At 35.0% G+C, this 17,863-nt stretch overlaps 1 protein-coding gene across 3 annotated transcripts in view; it reads left to right on the top strand.

Moving 5' to 3' along the window:
• The window catches only part of LOC140439257 (uncharacterized), a 48,832-nt gene that overhangs the window by 15,229 nt on the left and 15,740 nt on the right, over nucleotides 1–17,863 (top strand). For all 3 annotated transcript variants that reach the window (XM_072529058.1, XM_072529059.1, XM_072529060.1), the window contains 3 exons: nucleotides 9,320–11,281; nucleotides 13,099–13,268; nucleotides 16,770–16,932. In XM_072529058.1, coding sequence (XP_072385159.1) covers nucleotides 9,320–11,281; nucleotides 13,099–13,268; nucleotides 16,770–16,932 — 2,295 coding nt within the window. The remainder of the gene's footprint in view (nucleotides 1–9,319; nucleotides 11,282–13,098; nucleotides 13,269–16,769; nucleotides 16,933–17,863) is intronic.

Here is a 17,863-nt window from a genome sequence, read left to right as displayed (position 1 = left end):
AATGACAAGCGTATTTTTGGTGGTATTGGAATTCTTACATTAGTCTGTTTTTTATCATGGGCTCATGAAGCAAAAATTCAAAATCTATGCGTAAAATTCTGCAAAAGTTAAAAAATTCTCCGGATTCCTTACAAGTCAGTTCATTGAAAAAGTTTGTCGTATTTCCTCTGTAAAAAAAGTGTTTGAAGCCATTTTCAGATTATTATCCAACTAAAAGACTTTTTTACATCGACGTTTTGTTTCTACCTCATTCGTTTTTAAAACTAAGATTTTTTTGTAAACTTGAAAACATACAGAGCTGTCGCCGCAGTAATTTCTATGCCCTCCATTGCTGATGGTAACACTGATGCAGCACTGTCGTAGCTGTATGTAATCAGTTATTTGCCTTAAATGCTGCCGTGGAATTATTTCGGGCAGGACAGTGGGCAAAGCGAGTAGCAGTAGCAATGGCTGCATGTAAAGGGGATATAAGATTGGAAATTATCAAGGCTATCTTGAGCTTATTTACCGATGATCTAAAAAAACTGATTTGTAGAGCAAACAAACCATTCTTTCAGATTTCACATCCATGACCTTCTAGGATTCTTTCTTCCTTCGATCTTGCCTGATGTATGAAAAAATATCTATTTCTGTCTTCGTATAAAATTTCTAAATATGCAGATTTTCTTCGAGATATAGCTTTACCGTAAAGTTAGCATAGCCATTATTTCTCGGAAACGGCAATAATTTTATTCTTTCCGTTATAAATTAGCAATAAATCCTAGTGTTGGTCTGAATTCGGCCTTATAAAGTGGATATGCTAACTTAACACGACGTAATGTTATCATTAGTAGCAGGCGGCATCACCATATTTCCAAGATTCTATATTTTTATGTTGTTCTGATAATCCAAACCTTTACTCTCCATGTAATAGGCTACCGAATACTTGAACTTGATGGTCTCAACTCAACCTTAACATATTGATATCTGAAAGTAAGCAACTTAAACAAGTTAGGAGCGCCTTCGTGATCAAACTTATACTAAGTGTATATCGATTGAACATTTCAAACATTGTTCCAGACACGGCACTTGTTTGATTCTACTCATAGTGCCGTCTCCCTACGGAGGTTGGCAATAATAACAGCTATTTTTACTTTTGTAGTAAAAATAGTAGTTTTTGTTTAAGTCGCTAGACTAAACAAATAAATCAGTCTGCATTGATATTAATCACACAGATTCTTCAACCAAATAATTTGCATTATGACACTCTGGTTCCAACATAACGTTTGTCTTATGTTTATAATTTTATTGCTAATGTTTTTATTTATAAGCATTGATATTAGTTTGACATAAATATTTATATTTTTCTTCTTTAAGTGCCGTGTCCGTTGCGAACGTTGGCTATCAACATATCATCTTGTTTGCGGCGCTTCTGAATAGTTTGACCGATGTGAGCCCGAACCACTTCCGCAGATTTGGGAGCCACGAGTGTCTTCTCCTGCCTGACCCTCGCTTGTCTATTTTCCCCTGGATAATCAATTGCAGTAAACGGTACTTATCGTGTCTCAATATGTGGCCTAGATATTCAAGCTTTCTTTGTTTGATTGTGCTTACGATTTCTTTCTCCTTTCCGATTCTTTGGAGTACCTCTATTTTGGTGACATGTTCTGTCCAGGATATACCAAGAATGCGTCGGCACACCCACATTTCGAATGCTTCTAGTTTTCTCGTGAGCGTTCTGTCAGCGTCCAGGCCTCCATACCATATAGTAAGATCGGAAAAATGTAGCATTTAACTAGACGTAGTTTTAGGGAAGGGACAAATCCTTGCTTATGAGGAGCTTTTTCATATTGTTAAATGCTGCTCTAGCTCGTTCTATTCTCGCCTTAATTTCTGTGGCCTGTTCCCATTTTGCATTTACGTTGGTGCCGAGGTACACATAAAATTCTACATGGTCAATTAGTATGTTACTTATCCGTAATTGTCGAGCAGGTTGTTGCTTTTTGCTTATCAGCATCCACTTTGTCTTCTTGAAGTTGAGGCTTAGGCCGTATTCCTCACTAACTGAATAAACTCTTTCCATTACCTGTTGTAATTCGTCTATGGTACTGGCAAGGATCACCGTGTCGTCGGCATATCTTATATTGTTCGTTAACTCGCCGTTTATTTTTATGCCCTCATTTGCATATTCCATACATTTGTTAAATATTTCCTCGGAATAAATATTGAATATGAGTGGAGATAAGATACACCCCTGGCGGACACCTCTTTTTATCTGCCTCCTTTCAGTGAGTTCGTTGCCAATTTTTGCTCTTGCTGTTTGACCCCAGTATAGGTTTACCACAATTCGAATGTCCTTGTTGTCAATACCTGTCTTTCGCAGAATATCTATCAATTGTTCATGATTGACATTGTCAAATGATTTTTTAAAATCCACAAAGCACAAATACACGTCCTTATCAACGTCTCTACACCGCTGTATAAGCACCTGGAGAGCGAAAATTGCTTCTCTAGTTCCAAGTGCTTTCCGATAACCAAACTGCGATCTATCGATATTTGACTCACAATTATAATATATTCTATGAATGATCTTAGTGAACGCTTTAGTGACATGAATAATCAAGCTTATAAGCCGGTAGTCATCACAGATCTGGGCATTTGGTTTCTTCGGGATTGTAATAAACGGTGACTATAGCCAGTTCTCCGCCATTTTATCGCTATTATATATGTTAAAAGTTATATAATGTTGTATATTTATATTACTTGTTTGATTGCCTAATGTAAAAGTGACGATCGTTTAATGTTCTCTTACTCTTAAATATTTCCTATACTCAGTTCCTTACTGTCATTACTTTATTGATTATCACTCCAACTTTCTCTCTCCAATGGCGCTACAGCCCAAATCGAGCCTTAGCCTCATCCAAACTATGCCTCCAACCTTACCGGTCCCGCGCCGATCTTCTCCAGGTTCTCACGTCTAACAAATTTTGCACGTCCGCTGCCACTTCATCCTCCTTCCTTTTCCGTGGCCTTCCTTTTGATTTTGTGTCCTGAATTTTACTATCTAGGGCTCTTTTCGACAATCTTTCGGTCTTCATTCTCACTACATACCAGCCCATCGAAGTCTTAACGAATTCTGAGATTGGTGCCTCTTTGAACAGTTGCCGCAACTTTCTAGTGGGTTTATAAACCTTCTGTTTTCGATGGAATCCACTCTAATATCTGTCTGGGTAAATTTGTATGCTGTTATCCTCACTGCATGTCCAAATATTGTTATCTACCTTTTTTTATATCAGCTCACAAGTATTACGATTCATTTTATTTCGTTTCGTATTTTTCCCTTGTCAGTTTGATTTTTCAATGCTCAAGAATGGAAGCCATCTTACATAAAAATGGCACAGAAACCTATCCTGCTATAAACTATGTTCAAATAACAGAAATATCGAAAATTATACTGATTTACCATTTATAAACTGTGTAAAAGTAGACAAAAAACAAACAACACAAAAAACAAGATTCGGAACAGAAAAAAAGTATACCAAGTAGTAGAGAAACCTGTAGTCTTAAGAGCGTAGGCGCAAAATTTTGGGCCAATGCTTTTTAAATGAATTCGTTTTTTTTTTGAATCCTGAGAAAACTAATAAGTATTTATAAAAAATTTAAATGCAGATTGAAAGATTACATTATTACTGAGGGCCGAAAGCCCCTGAAAACTTCTATAATGTTTATTTTAATAAGTTACAGGGGTGAAAAAGAAGGGAAAATTTAGTGTGATTTTTAATTTCAAATATCTCATTCAAAAAAACTTTTTGTTTATTCTAAGGGACTTTCGGCCCTCAGTAATAATGTATTCTTTTATTCTGCGTTTAAATTTTTCAAAAATATTTCTTAGTTTTCTTAGGATTCGAAAAAAATGAATGCATTTAAAAAGCATTGGCCCGAAATTTCGCGCCTACGCTCTTAATGGATTTGTTTTGTAGTATACAGGGTGTTTCAAAAAAAGGTAACCCCGTCTCTAGGGTAGGTAAAAAACTGAAAAATAATTGGGGTTTGCTTAGTAAAAAGTTTTTGTAACGCCATCCGTTTTCAAGATACAGGGCGTTGAAGAAAAAAAAAATTTACACATTTTTTACGATTTTGCCGAAACTACTGGCAACATTGTAATGAAATTTGATACGAATATGTTTTGGAAGCTGATACATGCCATGAATTTGTTTTTATATCTGATTCTCATAGAGGGCGCTAGTGACACGGATCGTACTAAGTATTAGTCAATATAACTTTTTTAAGAGTATAATTATTAATCAAAATTTCAACTAAACTTAAACATCATTCAATTTTACACGAAAAAGGTACTCTTGGTAAAACTCTATACTGTGTACCGTTTTCGGAATATTTTGATTTGAAAATTATGAAGTAATAATTGATGCTGGTAGTAATGATAAAGTTCTAATAGGTATACTTCTATTTTCTCCAAGTGTGCCATGGAAATCTGACATTTATTGATTGTTATTACGATAAATCAACAATAATTAGAGTTTTGAAACCTTGTTATTTTTAAAATCAAATCAAAATGTACTCAAATGTTGAATACACTGACATGTTATTAACCTTAGGCGAATGTTTAGGATGTTCTAGTGCAGCTGTGACACGTTATGCAGAAAAGTTTCCTAGAAGAAACTTACCAAGTAAAAAAACATTTAGAGCCGTTGAACGACGTTGTCGAGAAACTGGGAATGTGAGACCAAATAAAGTAAATTCTGGTAGACCAAGAACAACAAGAACAATTAATAAAGAAAATAATATTTTAAATTTACTTGATCAAGATCCAACAGTTAGCGTAAGGAATATAGCAAGACAAACAAATACTTCTTCTTCAAGTACTTGGCGGATACTGAAAGAACAGCAATTACATCCTTATCATTACAGACAAGTCCAAGATCTCTTGCCAGATGATCTACCGGTTAGAGTGGATTTTTGTGAAACATTGCAACAAAGGACAGCCCACAATCCAAATTTTTTAAAATGCATTCTTTTTACGGACGAGGCCACCTTTACGCGACAAGGTATGTTTAACTCTCATAATGCACACTACTGGTGTGATGAGAATCCACGAGTCAAAAGGGCATCACATTACCAACACTCATTTAAAGTTAATGTTTGGGCAGCAACTTTAGGTAACAAATTAATAGGTTATCATATTCTACCTGGAAATTTAAATGGTGATATGTATCTTGATTTTTTAAACAATTCCTTATTCGTGATATTAGAAGATTTAACGCTAAACGAGCGAAGATCTTTATTTTTTATGCACGATGGAGCTCCACCACACTTTGATAGAAGGTGTCGTAATTGGTTGAGTTATCATTTTCCGAATCGATGGATTGGTAGAGGTGCAGAAGCTCCGATTCATTGGCCTCCTCGGTCATGCGATTTTAACCCTTTGTACTACCCAATTTGTTCGTATATTAAGGAAAAAGTCTATGCTACAAAGGTAAATTCACGTTCGCTCACAATTATGTTCTTAGTCATTAATTTAATTTTCTTCTTGTGAGTTTTGTTTAATTACTAACTATTTTATACCAGCATCAATTATTAATTCATAATTTTCAAATCAAAATATTCCGAAAACGGTACACAGTATCGAGTTTTACCAAGAGTACCTTTTTCGTGTAAAATTGAATGATGTTTAAGTTTACTTGAAACTTTGAAAGTTATATTGACTAATACTTAGTACGATCCGTGTAACTAGCGCCCTCTATGAGAATCAGATATAAAAACAAATTCATGGGATGTATCAGCTTCCAAAACATATTCGTATAAAATTTCATTACAATGTTGCCAGTAGTTTGGCAAAATCGTAAAAAATGCGTAAAATTTTTTTTCTTCAACGCCCTGTATCTTGAAAACGGATGGCGTTACAAAAATTTTTTACAAAGCAAACCCCAATTATTTTTCAGTTTTTTACCTACCCTAGAGACGGGGTTACCTTTTTTTGAAAGACCCTGTATACAGTTATATTTTTAACAATTTAAAATCCTTATCTATGAGAAGAGTTTATTTTTATCTATTTTCATTGGCGCATACAAAAATGAACCAGCTTAACATTTCTTATCTATAGCATTGACATAATATTCTAAATATGTACCTCGCAAAATGTATCTACTTTTTAGGTTCTATGTATGAAGTTGTCTCGCAGTATCAACTATCTGTTACTTTTCAGTTCAGTTTTAAGTATTTGTAACACTCTTACAATTTTTTTGCATTTTGTCTTCGGATTAGGAAGCTATCCTTTGTGTGTGCTCTGGATTTTTTTAAGCGAAGCTTCTAAACTGGCGTTATATTAATTTTCTTAATAGTAAAATGCTGAGGCGAGCGTCAATATTTTAGGATCAACAAATTTTCAAAAGAGTTAAAAATTAAATTTTTAAAATAATAAACTTCTTCCATGAAAGAGCCGGTCTTTTCACCCCCAGATGAATATTTTCCTATCTGGCAGATAGTTATCTGAAGGATGGACATTTATTCTTCTTCTTCTTCTTCCTACTTTATAAATAGGCTTAATGCCTGTTTTATTTCGGTTTTTAGCCTCAATTGACGCTGTCTGACCAACTTTTCCTCGGTCGTCCCAATGATCTTCTTCCATTTGGCGATTTGTCTCTTGCTATTTGTACTATTCTATTTTCTGTCATTCTTTCGATGTGTTGATTCCATTTCACTTTTCTCCTTTTGGTCCACGCGTTTATTTTCTCTATACCACATCTCGCTCGTATTTCCTCACTTCTTACTCGGTCTCTTAGAGTTTGGTTTGTTATTTTTCGTAAGACTTTCATTTCTGTTGTTTCCAGTAGTCTTTGTGTTTTCGTCCTATCTGCTCTTGTTTGCATCCGTGCATGATCTTCCTGTCCGAAATCCTTGCTGTTCCTCTCGCAGAGATATTCGTTCGTTTATTTTTGTCGCTATTATTCTTGTTGTCAATTTGAGTGTTGTATTTAATAGATTTATTGCTCGATAATTATTGGGGTCTTTCTTATCTCGTTTTTTTGAAGAACATCGCCATGATCGCTCTCCTCCATTCATCTGGTATTCTGTTCGTGGTGATTATTTTATTAATAAGAAGTTGCAGTTGTTGTACAAGGTGATCACCTCCATATTTTAAGAGTTCATTTGGTATTTGATCTTCTCCTGGTGACTTTCTGTTTTTTAATTTGTTTATTCCTTCTTTCACATCGTTTTGGGAGATTTCGGTCTTTTCCTCAGTTATTATATTTGGCGTTTCTGGTAAAGGTTCTTCGTTTTGTTTTTTAAACCTTTCTGTCACGAAGGCCACCCATGTATCCTCTTGTATGTGTTCTATTTCAACTTCATCAAAGTTCTTTCATTTCGCTTCTTTGTTGTCTTATGAAGCACCATACTTGTTTCTGTTGTCTATAGAAATCCATCTCTAGTCCTTTTGTAAATCTTTCCCAGTAATCTGTTTTTGTTTTTCTTACCATTTGATGAGTTTCAGTTCTTATTCTTTTATATTCTTCATATGATTCATTCGTTTTTTCTGACTTATATTTTAGGAAAGCTTTCTTTTTTGGTGACATTTTTGTTTAACCTCTAGTGTAAACCATGGTGTTTTCGTTGACCACTTTTTGTTTATTATTTTCGTTCCAAGTGCTTCTCGGGCAGCATCCAGAATATTTTTCTTAAGTTTTCTCCAGCTAGTCTCTACATTGCTTTCATTTTCGATATTCTCCATTTGTATTTTCTGTTCTAGCCTTTTTTGATATAATGATTTTATGGAGTCATCTCTTAAATTTTCTATTTTTATTATTTCCTCTGAATTGGTTTGTTTAAGCTTCTCTTTCCATCTTTCATTGAATCTAATTTTACCAAGTACCAAATAGTGATCGCTTCCCACATTGGGTGACGTCAAACTTCTCACATCCACTATCTGTTTATGGTGAATATTTCTGTTTGTGACCACATAATCTATAGTTGATCTATGTCCTCTTGTATTTTCAAACGTGTATTTGTGTTGAATTTTATGATCAAAAAATGTGTTGGTTATCTTTAGTTCGTTTGATGTGCAGAATTCCACCATTCTCTTTCCGTTTTCATTGATAACTCCTTCATTAAACCTCTGTTTTATTCCTGGTATTACTTCGTCTCCTATTCTGGCATTGAAATCTCCCAATAATTTAAGTAATTCATTTTGCTTCACTTCTCTTTCCACTAATGTTTGTAGCTCATCATAGAATTCTTCTTTATCGCTGTCAGGCTTGCAGTCTTCTGGTGCATATATTCCTATTATGTTAATAATTTTGCTGTTCGCCCTAATTTTTACTAAAAGTATTCTCTGAGATATGTACTGGCCCTCTTTAATTTGATCTTTATATTTTGTTTTGATCATTATTGCTACACCTTCCTTTGCTCTTTCTTGTTTCGGAACCTAGACATTTATTCGTAGAATAAAATGTACCTGTCTTTTCGTGTCAAATTATGTTGCGGTTACTTATCTGTAAGATAAATGTAAAATTTATTTCGGAACACACCAATATTTAATTAATTGGCAAAGAAATCACACCAATGTTTTAATATACCTTTGGATTATAAAAATCAGTCGGCAATAACCTGAGAATATCATGCGTAGCTTGTTTTTATTCAGGCCATGTAGTTCCATTTAAGAAAACTCAGATAATACTCATTCCAAGTTTTGACAAATCCTGTATATCAAAATTAAAATATTTCGCTGTAATAATTTTGGACAATAGTTAACTATATTTGAATCATTTGAACACAAATATATTTTTTTTATCTGTGTTAATGTTGCTACGAAATTAATAAAAAAAACGAAATTATCTTTTAAACTAACTCGTATAATAAAACCTTATATTACAAAAACGAAAACATTGAGAAGAGTCCAAAAATGAAAAAATATGTAGGATCTTCCGTTAACAAAAAAGATAAGTTTGTTTCAGCCTATTAATAGGGGGCCCTGTATATTTAAAAATATTTTCATAGTATGGTCCCATCTGTGCTCCAACTTTTACCTAAATAATTCTTTTTTGGTATCTCCTACGATAAATGAATAATCGGATTTCCTGGCACTAATGCCTCACCCAGTCTCTCTCTTTCTTGTCGTTTCTCCATTACTCAGGATCGTGATTTCTTCCAATATTCCGTACAATTTACGGCTTACTGCCCATGGAAACCGCTGCCCCACAGTCTTTTGAAGCCTCGATTACCTTATCCTTGAAATAGATCTAAGTGCCAATAGAACCAAATGAAGCGTAGTAAAACTATCTGCTTTCGTCAGTCAAAATGTGTAAACAATCAAACTTTGTTTCAGGTGGATCCTCAGTTCGACCATAGGGACAAAAATGGAAAAGACTTTGAGTACTTTGAGGAACAAATCTATTTCCTTAAGGCAGAAAATGAAGCATTACAGAAAAGCCTGGAAAGGCTTGAAGAAGAAAAGAAAGTAAACGATTACCAGAAGCTAAAATCGGATAGAGCATTAACAGATAAAATAAAATATTTGGAAGATAACCTACAAGAAGTGAACAAAGATTATTCCAAGTTTAAACTAGAGTGCGATGAAAAAGAAAAACAATTGTCAGAACTTAGAAATAAGTTTGATTTTGAGCTGGTTTACAAAAAATTAGAAATTGAATATAGCAAAAAAGTGGACGAGGTTGAAAAACTTCAAGAGGCACTCGAGAATGCTCAAACCAATCTAAAGAACGCCAGGAATTCCAAACTTGAAGAGCTTGAAAAAGCTGTAGCAAAGTATAAACTCGAACTATTACATGCCAAAGACAAACTCAAACAGAGCGAATTAGCAAAAGAACAGGCTTTCGATGATAGCGTTAAAATAAAGTTGCAGGAGTCGCGAAATACAATAGACGCGCTTAAGTCTGATTTGGATAATAAAATCAAGCAAATCAATCAGCTAAAAGATATTATCAAAAGTGGAGATGAGACTAAAAATAAACTCTTGCAAGATAATACAGAGCTCGGAAACACTCTAGAGCTCGTACGACAAGATTATAAAAGTTTATTATCAGAGATGAGTAATAAAGAAAAAGAGTTACACGCAGAATGTGGGAAAATGCTTAGAAAATACACCGAAGAAATGTCCAAAAATACTGAATTATCTAGTCAGCTAGCAATACAAAAAGAAGAAAGTTCTAATCTTAGAATATTAAACAATAAAATAAATTCAAAATACGAAACTGAATTTAACAAAAATTTGAAAATAATAAAACAACTTTCTCTCCTTCAAGATAAAATTAGTAGGATTCACAAGATTCAAATGTCTTATAAAAGTGATATTAAAATGCAACTAAATGAATACGAAGATTCTCTACAATTTTTACATTCAAAGGTAAAAGATCTGGAATGCGAAAATATCATGCTCAAAAATTTGCATTCAAAGTTATCCCAAGTTGTCGAGTATAAAGATAGCACAGAATCAGACCAAGAAAAAGGTAAACAGTTATTTGATGTGGACACATCATCCGAATCTAGTGTCTCATTAAACAATGATAAAACTTACACTGCTCTAAAACACCGTAGTTTCGAAAAGCAAAAACTAACCATAGAACGATTACGTGAAGAGCTTCATATCGAGAAAGCAAAACATGAAATGCTTAAGGAGAGAATGCACATCCAAGTAGAAGCATTAGAAAAGGAAAAACAGACCTTGCAAACTGTGATAAATGACCTTAAAGTAAAGCTGCAAGATCAAGGTGAACACTATAAACATTTATGTGATGCTTCCAACAGAAAAATTAAAGATCTGTCGGTGAATCTGTCGCGTTTAGAGGAGCAATATAAAAACACAGTCTCGAATCTTACTGAAAAAGAATCCCTTATCAAACGACATTTCGAAGCACAAGAAAACAATAAAGCTGTGATACAAAAACTAGAAAATGACTTTAAAAATTGCCAAAATATTCAAAACTGCCTGTCAGCAGATCTAGCTGCCAAGGAAGCCACTATTACCAATATCTCGGTCGAGAACCAAAATCTCAAAAAGTTTGCCAGAAGTTCCGAAAACACAAGACTAGAGTTAGCCGCCAAACTGTCACATCAAGAATCCACCTTGAAAACCTACAAGGCTGATCTTGCCAATAAAGACAAGGCATTGGCAGAATTATCATCGGTTCTGTTGGACAGAGATACCAAGATCGAAAACCTGTCCTTGGCTGCCCATGCATATGAACTTAAAATGTCTAATATTTTATTGGAAATAGCGGAAAAAAATGAGGCTAACTTAAAATTAGAAGAGGAACTTCAAGTTGTAAGGGTAAGTAAAATTTATTATTTTGTAGAGATAGTGCAAGCACTCCTGACCATGGCGCAGTAGACGAAATTTGGTTTAGTCCCCACTTCCATGTAAAACGCATTGTATTATGCACTGTATAATTCGACTTACAATAGAACCTCTCTGCCTTTACGTGAATTTGACTCCGCCTTCGCGCAGCTCCATAGTCAGGAGTGTTTGAACTATCTCTACCTATAATTAATTAGACATATAAACCTTTAAAAATAATGATATGAAATAATGAATTATTAAAGCTTACAATGAAGTACAAACTTCTAGTGTATTTGGTATAGGTATTTGTAAAATTTATATTTAAAAAGGAAATTCCCAGTTTTTGGTTGTACACCATAGTTTTAAAGAACTTCTTTTTGATAATGGTGTAAAATTTTATTATTAAATTGTTTTTAAAAATTATCCAAAATGGATTTAAAAATTAATTTCCCTTTCCGATTCTCGAACTCAGTTGGCTGGTAACTTTCCTTAGAACTAGACGTGGTCGCCTTTTCCCTTTCATCAAATCATCGACATTACGCCCTTTCATCAAATCATCGATATTACGCCCTTTCATCAAATCATCGACATTACGCCGTTTTAATTCTAATTTTTACAACATTTAAAAAGTACCCAAATTCAAAAGTTTTTATGCCTTTTGAAAGTGTGTGTACTAGAGTATGGTCCTTGGTTTCTCCGGATTCTGGTTCTAGATTAAGATAAAATTCTTTATTAAGAGAATTCTTGAGATATTTAGTTAAGTCCAGTAGATCACGAAACTTTGGTTGACTTATTTTAGTTTTCGCTTTATTTGGTATCAGAGTTATTTGTTTTGGTGATGTTTTTCCAGTAATGGTGTGAAACGTCCATGGGCCGTGATAACATTGACGTATTAAAACTTGTCCAGGATAAAATGCGTTAGGCTTTCACGGCCATCGTCTAACTTGTTAAGCTGTTTGTTCGGGCTGTGAGGCCGTTGTCTTCTGATATTAGTTCTTAACGTTTCGCCAACACTAGGGGTTGGCATCTTCTGGAGATGTTACTGCTTTGCTTGTAAGCTGAAACTGACGCCGCGTTGTACTACGGAGGCCATATTTATATTTTCTATTCGCCTCCCCTCCACTGGTTTCGGCGTGAGTTGGCGTGTCGTCGTTAGTAGCTTTTCTTTTTTCGTGTTTTGCGGGAAGGGTGTTTGTGGATTTTAATATTAGTATCCATGTTTTGTTAATTTTTTGTCCTTCTATCCGATTAAAATTATTTGGATGCTTATATATTTCCACCGCTTCCCTATATAACCATGGATAGTACTGTGATGTTTTATCCAGCATCTGCGTTTCTTCAAAGAGTATCCGATGTTCTTCGCTTCTCAAAGCGTGTTTGGCAACGGCAGATTTGTCGATATGTCCTAAACGACAATGGCTTTTATGTTCGTTTATCCTTGTGTTTGTGTGTCTTTTCTTGGTTAACGCATATACCATTCCACATGTGCATGGTATTCGGTATACTCCGGCCGTTGCTAATGGGTCGCGTTTGTCCTTCACCGATCTTAAACAGTCCTTGATTTTCTTTGTAGGCTTGAAAATGGTCTTTACATTGGCTTTTTTAAGTATTCGCCCAATTCTGTCTTTTACCCGCGATATATACGGTAAGAACAAGTACTGTTTCTTCGTCCTTTCTTCTAGAAACGTTGTTAATCGCTTTATGCATTTCTCTTCTAATATAACCATTAGAGGTGGCGCTTTTTTCATATTGAAGCGTTCAAAGCGTCCTTGCCCTATATAAGTGAAATTAATGTTTTAATATTGTAGGATAATCTTTCCAAGACAGAGAGCATGCTGGAAATTACTCTAGTAAGTTCTGAACAAAAATCCAAAACTGAATTTGAGGAACTAAATGGTAGTACCAAAAATGAAAACACACTGGAGACTATTTCTAGCTTTACTGACATTATTACAGATTGTTGCCAAGAGTTACACAGGTAAGTTTTTGTGAGAAAATTACAGACCATTTACAGAAATACATTTTAGCGCTCCACAAAATTATCCGACTCCTTTGGAGGAGCTGAAACTTTTTAAACAGACACGGTACACAATAATAAATTCAATGAATTTTAATAGACATATTTTATGTTAAATTATTGGACAGTTTATTAAATATATTTTAATGAAAAACTATTTTATGTATCAAAAACTCCTCGTTAGGATGTCACGGCGATTCCTGTCCAGTTTTGTACAGATACTTGATAATTTTAGATTTTTCTCGCGTTACTTTAAGTTTTTCTAGACATTTTGGTATGATATCTCGAATAACTATAACTTTTTTGGTTTTGAGTTATCGGTCTATGATGTTTTTCAGAATATATTATCATTTATTTTCTTACCTGATCTATATTCTGATTTTTAGTCTTAGAATTTTTGTTATTTCCCTTATCTTCTCTTCAGTATTCTTTTTAGATTGTAACAATTATAATTTGCTTATAGGAGGTTGGAAGGGGGACTGACCAATTACTGGGCTTGGAGATAGGGTAAGCAAATAAATTGAAACGTTTGCGAACGGCTACTCGTGCTTAGGTTGGAGAGCTGAGTCGTGGATAAGGATTCCTTTGTTTGGGAAGGGCTGGGAGGACTAACTACAAAAAAGAAGTTTTCGAAACTCTATGAAAATGATGTTTCCTCGCTCAGACCCCAATTTGTTCTCTTCGCTTCTACCGTCACACTCCCACTGACGTCTCGTTGTCAAACACGTCTCTCCGTACTAATTATTTAAATTTACTTATTTAAATTAAAACGCGTTTAAAACCAGGTCCAACTCGATAGCTACGCAGTTAATATTTTCTCCAGATCACTTGGGTAAGCAAACTTCAGTTCACTGTGGCGTATTAACCAAGAGTTTCTAAGTAAACAAACTTCAGATCACTGTTACGTACCAGCCAGGGGCTCAATTTATCAAATAAATTGTTATACATTTTTATATATTTAAATATAGAATATATAAAGAAGAAAAATAAGAGAAGCTAAAGAAAAAGAAGCTGTAGAGAAATGTAAAGAAATAGAAAGACTACAAGCCAAGCATGACAATTTTAATGTACACAAAAAGGTAAAAGAAATAACGGGTACTTTTAAAAAGAGAACACAAATGAAACTCATAGACACCAATGGAAAATTAATCATTGACACCCAAGAGATGAAGAACAAATGAAGAATATATTTGGAGACACTTTTTCAAGATCAAAGAACGGATTATAGGCATCCATTTTCAGAGAGGATGACGGGCCCGGACATACTTAAATCCGAGGTAGAAGAAGCAATAAAACGGATGAAAAGCAGAAAAGCTGTAGGGCCTGATAATATCGAAGCTGAATTTTTAAAACTCTTGGAGGATGAAGGAATAAATTGGATCACGGCTGTCTTCAATAAAATATACAATACAGGAATCATCCCTGATAAATGGCTAGAATCAGAATTCATAGCGATACCTAAAAAACAGGGGGCTAAAAAGTGCGAAGAATATCGAACAATCAGCCTAATGAGCCACATGTTGAAACTGTTTCATAGAGTCATCCATGGACGAATTTATAAGAAGTGCGAGGAACAAATATCAGACAGACAGTTCGGCTTCATTAACGCAGTGGGTACCAGAGAGGCACTTTTCGGAGTACAGGTACTGATTCAAAGATGCAGGGACGTTAACTGCGACGTATACGCGTGCTTGATCGACTATGAAAAGGCATTTGACAGAGTTCAACATCAAAAGATGATAAACATTTTAAAAGAAGCAGACCTGGATGACAAAGACCTCAGAATAATTTCAGAACTATACTGGAATCAGACCGCATACATGAAAATTAACGGAGAAGAAACAGATCACATAAAAATACTACGCGGAGTTAGACAGGGATGTATTCTATCGCCGTTGATATTTAATATGTACTCAGAAAAATTTTTTAACGAGGCTCTTTACGGAATAGACGAAGGCATCCTTCTAAATGGTGAAAGAGTAAACAATGTTAGATATGCCGACGACACCATGGTGATAGCAGATAGTTTAGAGGGACTTCAGAGGCTAATGGACAGAATAAACGAGTACAGTCAACAGTACGGACTAAACATTAATACCCACAAAACCAAACAAATGATTGTCAGCAAGGAGAATATAAATGGGGCTCATCTATACATTAATGGGACGCAGATAGATCGAGTAAAACAGTATTGCTACCTGGGAACTATTATAAACGAACAGTGGAGCAATGTACAGGAAATAAAGTGCCGCATAGGAAAGGCAAGAACGGTCTTTAACAAAATGAGCGCCATCTTCAAAAGTCACAACATATCCCTGGATACAAAAATGAGACATTTGAGATGCTATGTTTTCTCTGTGTTGTTGTACGGGGCGGAGGCATGGACGCTTACAGACACCACTATTAAAAAACTTGAAGCATTTGAGATGTGGCTTTATAGAAGAATGCTGAGAATATCATGGACAGCAAGGATCACGAACAAGGAAGTTCTAGAAAAAAATGAAGAAGGAACCAGAGATTGTGTTTACGATCAAACGCATAAAATTGCAATATCTGGGACACGTTATGAGAAATCAGCACCGCTACTCCCTGCTGCAGTCTATATTGCAAGGTAAAGTCAAAGGTAAGCGAGGACCCGGTAGAAGGAGAATATCATGGCTGCGGAATTTAAGAACATGGTTTAAGAAAACCTCAACGGAGCTGTTTCGAGCCGCAGCGAGCAAGGTCATGATTGCCAATATGATTTCCAACATCCGAAACGGATAGGAACCAGAAGAAGAAGAAGAATATATTTAAATATTCGATACTTAAAGGAATAAGATCATGCTACAAGATCTCAAAGCTTGTAGAAGGGCACGGGGCTTTCTAGTTTTATGGAGTAGTCTGATCTCGATCTATATGTTCTCTTCCCAAAAGTTACCAAAATTTGATATTTTGTCCGTCCCCATTCTTCTCATTGGTTATTTCAATTTTTTTTTTTCAATTGCAGTTCAATTATCAGAATTCTGTAATTATTTTGCTACTTTTTTGCGTGTTTACGTGTTTGCTACTTCTATCCCTACATCTTTTACTTTTCATATGCCTTGTATGCCTGAGGAGTTGATGTAATACCGCGCAATCTGCATATTTCCTGTTCAATTTTTTTTGTTCAGCGGTGCCTAAAATTGTTACAGTATTTGCCATTTCCTTTGTCAGTGATATATTTTTTCCTGTTGTCAGTAACACAATGTTACTCCAAAAAAATCATAATTTTTTTAAAGACACAAGAATTCTAATTTAACGGTATACATATGTAGAAAACTATGAGATGGGGTGTTTCATCAGAAAAAAAATACATTTACTTCTTAAGTATGCTAATAGATATTGTTTGTTATAAATCAGCTTACATAAAGCTGCGGTGTAAAGCAGACCTATGTCAAGTCTATAGGTACAGAAAAGTCTTTTTAATATCAATTTTTGCAGGGCTTTCAAGAACCTTATCCAACAATGGAAGAACGAAATCGAGTCACATCCAAGTTTTAAGATGTTGCCATCTATAAAGCTGTGCCATTCTTTAGATATAGAAGACATTTTATCTGTTTTAGTCGACAATATTAAAGCAGTGGTTTTATTATTCAACATCATGGTAAGTGCATTTATATTTGGTTTCAGACCATGTCAAATAGAGATTTATGGAATTAACGGTTACTTGATCAAAATTTATGTCCAATAATAAATTAAATCATTAAGATATGATAATAAAATTCTCATTTCATCAATTAATTTGCTAATAAAGTAGACATTAAGATTGTTATTACTCTCATTAACAATTACTTTTATCTTAGATACCAATGATCCCTCGATACTTAACGGAAATGTTGTCTTCTTCCTCTATTCGCTCTCGGCTCTCTGTACCCTTTCCTCTCTCTTCGCTCTCACCTTTCTACTCTGTTCGCCCACCCCTCTTTTCTCCCTCTATCTCTTCTTCCACCCATATCTCCTCTCTCTTCACTCTCGCCTTTTTTGGTTCTTCCTTCCCTTCCAGCTCTCTCCTTTTCACTCCCTCCAATCTTTCCCCTTCATCTTTCTACTCTACTCTTTCTTGCCCCTCTCTTTCTCCTATTATTATCTCCCCACTCCCCCCTTAATACTCTCTTTTGCAACCCACTGTTGCTTCTCTTTCGCCTCACTCCTCTACCGTCTCCACTCTCTTACTGTCTTTTCTCCTCTTTTCCCTCTTTTATACTCTCCTTATTTGCTCGTTTCTCCCTATTTTGTTTTCTCTCCCATTTATTCACTTGCTATTTTTCTCTTCTCCTTGTGTTTCCTTTCTCTTGCTCCTCTTTCTTCCTAATCACACTCTCATCTTTCTTCTACCTTTCTGTCTTTCCTTCTCCCTCATATCACACCACTATCCTTCTCCCTTTATCTCATCACACTCTTTCCGCCTTCTCCTTTATTCTCACCGTTTTTTTTATCTCAGTCCTCTCGTGTCTACTCCTATATCTCGTATCACTCTTTTTGTTTCTACCATTTTTCTTGTGTCTCTTCCTTTATTCTCTATTATCGACTTCGGC

This window comes from Diabrotica undecimpunctata, chromosome 4, assembly GCF_040954645.1.
Source record: "Diabrotica undecimpunctata isolate CICGRU chromosome 4, icDiaUnde3, whole genome shotgun sequence".
Taxonomy (NCBI): domain Eukaryota; kingdom Metazoa; phylum Arthropoda; class Insecta; order Coleoptera; family Chrysomelidae; genus Diabrotica; species Diabrotica undecimpunctata.
This window is presented reverse-complemented; position numbering and strand designations above follow the sequence as displayed.